This window comes from Condylura cristata, unplaced genomic scaffold, assembly GCF_000260355.1.
Source record: "Condylura cristata isolate star-nosed mole 26May11 unplaced genomic scaffold, ConCri1.0 scaffold00027, whole genome shotgun sequence".
NCBI classification, from domain to species: Eukaryota; Metazoa; Chordata; class Mammalia; order Eulipotyphla; family Talpidae; genus Condylura; species Condylura cristata.
This window is the reverse complement of record NW_004567128.1, coordinates 14,763,221-14,770,956: the sequence shown is the minus strand read 5'-3', so window position 1 is coordinate 14,770,956 and position 7,736 is coordinate 14,763,221. Positions and strand designations below refer to the sequence as shown.

The 7,736-nt window shown below is 38.6% G+C and overlaps 1 protein-coding gene across 1 annotated transcript in view; it reads right to left on the bottom strand.

Moving 5' to 3' along the window:
* Positions 1-2,195: 2,195 nt before the first annotated feature.
* Positions 2,196-7,736, bottom strand: part of IL1RAPL1 (interleukin 1 receptor accessory protein-like 1) — a 1,088,386-nt gene continuing 1,082,845 nt past the window's right edge. The window contains exons 10-11 of the mRNA XM_004689926.1: positions 4,216-4,386; positions 2,196-3,789 (exon numbers count right to left, since the gene is read on the bottom strand). Coding sequence (XP_004689983.1) covers positions 3,071-3,789; positions 4,216-4,386 — 890 coding nt within the window. The 3' untranslated portion in view covers positions 2,196-3,070. The remainder of the gene's footprint in view (positions 3,790-4,215; positions 4,387-7,736) is intronic.

Genomic DNA, 7,736 nt, shown 5'->3' with positions numbered 1-7,736 from the left:
ATAGGAGACCCAAGGAATGGATTACAAAATAAATAATCAAAGATTTGAGCACCAGTGTAAAGGGTAGGATGCTCACAGGCAGCAAGCGAAGGTTACAGGAAAGAACCAGAAGGACTTTTGACTTTATACCGGGTCACTCGGCGTCTGAGCAGTGATTGAAGAAAAACAGGCGACACCAAAGATCACACATGTCCAGGTCCAGAAGCCCACTCTCTCCCTCAATTTGGCTAACACAGCCACCATTTCCGCTGTGTTTTCACATCGAGGATATTCTTATGTCCCATAGCCCTGGCCCAATAAAGAGAAGGCTGAAATCTGCGCAACTAGGGAAAAGATTTCCCCCCTCTTTTTATTGTGATTTCTAACATGTTAAACATAGAGCACGTGGACACATGACAGCTTCCTTCATTTGTTCTCACATGGAGCTGATAGAGGAATACTTGGGAGGAATGTTTCTAAAGCCAGAGATGGCCTCTTCTCCATTTATCTCGTTTTTTAAAAATATGACAAAACATAGAGGAAAAAAAGTTTCTTAAGTTGTGAGAATATCAAATATTACCCATCAATCCCTGAATCATGCTATTCAAAGTGCTTAAATCTACACTAAAAATAGAACAAAAAATGTACTCCCAATGCAGCTAAAATTAACACCTATGGATGCCTAAAATATAACTGTAATCTGATTACTTCCTCTACACTTATTCCACACTTCCGTCGTGCACTTAAAAAAAAAAACCTAAAAAATTAAAAAACCAAAGAAATAAACCAGGCCACTGCCATGTTTACAGTTTTCTGAGCACTGGGGGAGCCTGGAATTCAGTCCAACGAGGTTCACGGACACCAGTCTCTGACAGGTGTCCATAGCACAAGTAAACAGTGGCCTTCTTGGATTCTGAAAAGAACTCAGTGTGCAAAGCTGACCTTAACGTTTATGTGTCCTTGCAGTTTCAGTTCTGCTTTGTGAAAAAAAGGACACAGGTCCAAGGGAACACAGGAATAAAGAACAGATTGTGGAGAAGGACCCAGGTGAATTGTCAGGGACAGAAACACTTTTTAAGCAAATAAAAGTCAATGCACATCCCACGGCTCCATTACATTGTCACACAGACACTTAGACCTTTGCACATTACAGAATTCTCATACTCATCTCTCAGACATTTGCAATTCGTTTTGACCCTCCCACTTACTCTACTGAAGTTAACTTGTCTTTTTGTGGCGTACTGACAGTAGTGTGAGCAAAGCTGTAGAACTATTTACTCATTATGTGGTAGTAGGAATAAACCAAACATACAATCGTCACTGCACAAGCCCACAGAAAATGACTGGAATGGAAGTTCCTATGGTGAATCACTAATGTATAAGTTCTGTTATCAGTGTTTTTATCACATTGATTTTGTTTTAAACTAAAAGCTACTTAGGTAATATTTTCCTGTAACAATTCTGTCTTCTGCAAGTTCCTTTCTGATTGATTTCACATCATCTTCAACATGAATATATATTAACTGCTTATGTCACTGATCTCAAACATAAAGCTAGGGATGAATTTCCTGGGAGCATCTGCTTTCTGTTTCTGAAAGATAGAATTATACAGTTAAAATAAAATGAACTCTTTATACAGTAAAATTAATTACTTTAAACACTTTCTCATCTAATTTAAAAACTATTTCATGTAAATAATATTTATTTTGAAAATACTGGTTTCTGTTGGTATTCATATGTTTGACCTCCTGAGTTCTTACATAAACACTGTTATTAATAAGTGTTGCTTATGTTCACAAACTGAACCAAACACTTGTTTTGAATGTAGCATTGAAAATCAAATACAGTGAATTAACATTTAAATACAAGGGGACCCCATAATAAGTTTCACAGGTGTTTTCTGACTCTAGAAAATAACATTTTGTATAATACAAGGTGACAAAACATATTTGATGACACACCCTGCCCTTCCCTTTGGTTTGGAAGCCTTCAATATAAATTTCACTTTGACTTGTGTTGATTCACCCTTCTCAGTTAACTTGCCTGGCATTTGCACATAATCTCATTTGCGGTAAAATTATAGAGGGAAAAGAGGAAGTAGAATATTAAACAAAAACAGCCACAAAACACATTCATGCCTTTCCAGGAAGTGATCAAATATAGGGCTTCATTTTTTTGTCTTTTGTATTTTTTTTGTGTTTTTTTTTTGGTGGTTTTTTTGTTTGTTTGTTTCTTTTGTCCTGTTGTGTGTGTTTATATATATATATATATATTTATATAAGGGTACATCAACTCATTTAAGAAACAGAAACAACACTCTTTCCCCCATTTTCATGCCCTTGATCTTCTCAGCACTCTGTAGTGGTCACTGGCAAGTGACTAGCACACTTTTGGGTCTGGAGTGTATTCTGACCAACAAGCAGTGATTTAAATGTTAAGACAGTTAGACCCACCCCCACCCCTTCTTAGAGTTTACACATCATGCCTCCATTAGAGGGGTGAGGTGGGAAATGAGGTGGGACAAGGAAGAAATTCAGGGTTCTGACTGGCAGGGCCCTCCTATGAACAAGTGTTCTTCTCATCATTTCCCCCCACCCCAAGTGGCAATGCTGGCCTTTGATGCACTGCTCTCTGAGGCCCACAGGGCCCTGCTGATCCTAGGCAGAACCCAAGAGAGGATCCGGTGCTCCTTGTCCCATTGGATAGATCTGTCCAAGCACCCCAAGGAAATGTTAAAAGCAAAACAAAATCAAGAGAAGGAAATAAAAACCCATCCTAAAACTAAACTAACGAAGCAAAAAAGGGTTTCCTATCTATACATAAGTCTCTTCTTTAAAAAAATGTAAATTTACAAATTCCAATGACATATAAAACAAAGTCAAAAAATGTAATGGCAAGAGACATGGTAAAACAGGAAGACACTGATGCTACAAAGAAATTTCAAAAAACATATGTACAAGACCCTGTTTTTCCTCGTGTTCTAGAGATTGTAATGCATGTTTTTAACAGCAGCAGTCGAGGATTTAGTTCCAGGCACTGGACTGCAGACTCCACTCAAGCTCCCAGGGACGGGCTGTCCCTTGCTTTTCTGTCACCAAATCACACTGGATATACTGGTCTCCCTTGGCAACAGCGGCAGGATGGCACTGTTTGTGTGGGCCTCATCTGGATTCTGCTCCCTGCTGGATTTTGTCTGTGGCCGCTGCCCGTTGATGAGTGTCATAGGGATGTTACAATAGGTATGCTGATTTCCTATGGAGGTGAGAGGCAAGGTGCCGGTGGGAGGTACGTCATACTCATAGCTTCGGTAGTAGTGTTTCTGACGCATTTGTGAATGGTAGGTGTTGTGAAAGGTGGAACGGAGATCTGGATGGGCAGTGGCTAGAGCTGTGGAGGTGGCCGCGGCCATGGAAATGGCCGAGACAGTCTGCAGCTCACCAAAAGGCCCCTGCTCACTAACATCTAAAGCCTGCTCGTGTGTAATGGGTTCTATCCTCTTAAAAGGCATTTCGTATTGTAAACGTTTCCAGAACTTAGAGTTCAACTTGTTGCATTTTGGTCCATTCCATTTAATGACTGTCAGGAGCTTGATGGTATGCTTGAGGGCCTCCACCTCCTGGTAGTTCATGATTCCTCGGAGCTCACTGCATTCAATTAGTATCACTTTAATTTCTCCAGTCACCAGCATGTTTCGAAGTCTGGTCTCCAGCTCAAAGATGCTCCAGCCCCTTCTGACTACATAATTTGGGGTCATAACAATGATCAGTCGCTTGCTTTGATCCACACACCTTGCCACATCTTCAATGTATGCTACAAAAGAGGAGAGGGTTCATCAGAATGAATGGAGGGAACATTTGCTCCAGACAGCCCTGGTAGATTCTTTTCATACCTTAAGTGGCAGTGTGAGTTGGGTGAACACAGCCAATGATCACTTTGAATAGAGTTTGGCCCTCACTTTTGTCAATGTTAGAAATCTCTTTTCCTAGGCATCAATGTCTCATTTGTTCTTTTTCAATGCTGAGGCTCATAAAATGAGATGTTTCCTACAGCAATGGAAGTAGCTCCTCAGAGGTATCCAAAATTACGTTTCAAATAAACACATAAAAACATTTCTTTCTTGAGAAACCCACAGACACAACTGTTTGAATTGGAGTAAAGGGGAATTCTGTCTAAAAATGGTAAGACCACAGACAGACACAAGAATATGTATACTCTCAAATGAAAACATCAACTTACTTCCAGTTGGGATCAAATCTCTATCTGGTATAAACAACTTATACCCATAATGCTTTTCAAGCATATCAGGTAAGATTTCAAGAGCAAACCGTTCTTCTTCCCCAGTCTCTTGATTCCATTGATCGGGGTCCACTTTGGTGTATGATAAGTAGGCATCATAATCTTTGTTGTCTGTCAAACAAATATTACAAAGTGAAGTCTCAGTCACTACTTGGCCATGAAAACAACAGGGCATGGAAAAGTTCACCTCTGTTCATAAATATTTCCGACATTTCCACTTCTGGGACACCTAAAATGCAGCTTTCATGAATTCTTATATTGTGGAACTAATTTGGAGGCGGAAGGGGTCAGATTTTCTTCTTTTTAATAAGTATACAGATATTTCACTTTGTTTTGTATGTTTTTAAAGGACGGTTATTGAGGTAATGTTAGTTTACATGTTGCATCTTGGGTGGGGCGCGGAGGGGTGATAGGTTTAAGTCTCTAAAAGTCTTTTTTCACACCATACACACTACTAATCACCCAGCCATTTGCTGTTACTGTAATGAAGATGGTACTAGGACAATAAATTGCAATGAAATGCTAACTTCCAACATTTTTGCTGCACAGGTCACAAAATCTTGACAGCTTATGTAAGCCACTATTTAGATAGTAAATTCTTACTCTAATCATACACCTATACCTGCCTGTCATCATTTCACCCTGTTGGGAGAAAACTGCACCTGTCTGGACTGAGGAGCACTGATTTTCCACTGTGTGTGTGTGGTGCTGATTTTCTGTTAGGGAGAAAATAAGACCAGTTAAGTTTTTACAGCGAGCCTGTTCTTGGATTTTGGGACTGCGTACACTTACACGTTTGCCAAAGGACTCTCCTGCCCTATTCTCAAATACTGTCTGAAAGTCTTGACCTGTATTCACCAGGTTCAGTATGTTCAAGTAATTAAACAAGAAGACTGATGTGACTCTAATACCTTGGCAGCCTACATAAGCGAACAGAAACTAAAGCCGAAGTCCATCATAAAGGCAGTTGTGTCTGAGAAAATGAAACTTAAGAAAACTAACAAATTGCCAACTAGCCTTCCTATATAAAGCAACCACTTAAGCTATAGCCAATCAAGTATCTTTGCTCTGCTTCTCTGTAAGAGTGTTCTTTGGTAAGGAGCAGTCCTACCACTAGCTTGGTTTTGCCCAATTCAAATTGGGGTTTGTTCAAATAAACTCTTACAAACAATAAAAAAAAAAAAGAGTGTTATTACACTGAATTATTACAGAGCAACATAAAATACTGATATCCACTTATCTTACATGTAAAATATTGCTAAGTTAGTTTTCATCATGCTAATAATTTTGAACATAAGAATACAAAGCTCAACAAAGAAAAGATGAGAACTAGAAGGCTACATCAAAAATTTAACACCGATCCTTTTTCAACTCTTTCAAAAAAACCTCCTCAACTCTATTTATTGATTTATTGCTTTATTTACTTATGCATACAAAAACTGGGCTGTAGGCTAGAGGTATGGGGCTGTATGAGAGGATTCACCAGAGACAGAGTGGGGAACAGAACAGGCAGATCTACTGAAATACACCGCTGAGGGAAGCAGGGGACAAGGAGCACAGGAGAGGTCTGCTGTGCCGTGTGGGTCACCTCCCTGCCTGGGGATCGAAGTCAGTCCACAGTGGCTCACAATAGTTTGACAGCATTTTGCCACCAGGGAGGCCCTCAACTCAGTTTAAGAAGCCAGTAATATCTTGATGCCAAAGTCAAATAGAACTACTACAAGAAAACTATAAGGATATAAACCTAAAATTCTTAACAAAATAATAATTAAGTAAAATTAAACAGCACATTAAAAGAATAACATATCATGATCAAGTGGAATTTATCTCTGAAATGCAAGGTTGGAGCAACATATGTAAATCAATAAATGTTATATGACACTTTAATCGAATAAAGGAGAAAAAAATATAAATCTGTCAATAGACTCAGAAAAATGGTTTGATGAAATTTACAATTTCATTACTAAAACTGTCAACAAACTGGATACAGAAGGAACATATCACAACATAATAAAGACAGTTTATGGCAAACCTATAGTTAACATCATAACTATGGGCACATCTGAAAATGTTCATCTAAATTTGGGAACAAGACAAGATTGTCCACTCTTACCACTCCTACCCAACACAGTACTGGAAGTCCTAGCTAGAGCAATTAGGCAAGAAATAGAAAGAAAAGGCAGCCAATAGAAAAGGAAGATATAAAATTTTCTCGCAGGTAAGATGATTTTAAATATAGAAAAACCTAAAACTCCACCAAAAGAAATGTTAGAACCAATTAGCATATTCAGCAAGCTTGTAGGACACACAATATATGCATTTCTCCTGCACGGTGAAAGAAGCTATCATTAAAATGAAAAGGCAGCCTACTGATGAGAGAAGACATATGAGACAGCAGGTCAATATTCAAGGTATACAATGAACTCAACAACAAAAATAACCACAGGACTCAATTAAGAAATGGGCAGATCTTAATAAGAATTTCACCAAAGAAGACATGCAGATGGCCAAAAGGAAATGAAAAGGTGTCCATTCTCATTAAGGAAATGCAAATCACAACCACAATGAGATTTCACCATGTACAGGTTAAAGTGACTATTATTGAAAAGTCAAGAAATGGTAAGTATTGGTGAGAATGTGGAGAAAAAGAACTCCTCATGCACTGTTGGTAGGAATGTAAATTGGCACATGGAAAACAGCATGGAAATTGCTCAAAAAAGTAAAAATAGAACTACCATAGGATGCAGTAATGTCATTCATTTCTAGGTGTGGTGTGATCTAAGTGTTGCTAAGGTGAGAAACTATACCCCGACACCTATATGTTGTAAACTAACTTTCCTTACTAAAAAAGAAAAAGGAGAGAGAAAGAAACAAGCATACAAGTTGAAAATACTAAGAATCTTGGTGGAGGAAGAAAAATACAGCACTGTGTCAGGAATGAAGGAATGGTTTCGAGAAATGATAAATAAATGCAATTTTCTCTTTCACATATGAGAGGATATTAGTCAATGCTCTTTAAGACTGAGAAGCTAAAAGATCCATTGCATTCTTTTTTGAACAATGCAGTTTTTAAGAAAATGAAGATTGGCGACTCCCTTTTTAAGATGAGGGTGTGGCTATATCGGATGTGGAGAAGGGAAGAGATTTACTGACTATATAAATGGCTTGAGACTGACATTCAGGTCTTAGGGAGTTTTTAATCTTTAAACACCTATTGAATCGTTGTCAGATGTTATTGGCAGCTGGCCATTTATGTATTTATTTAGTTATTATTCTCAAATATGTATAAGTTGCCTGTGTGAAAGTGACTAGTGACACAGGTCATCACCATTCAGCAAGTGAGTTACCAAAATGTGAGTGCGGGAGGGCTCAACAAGACGTTGTGAATTTGCCCTTAAAAGGTGATTTATGGCCCTCCCTGGTGGCGCAGCGGGTTAAAGCACAGCACTGAGAAGCTAAAG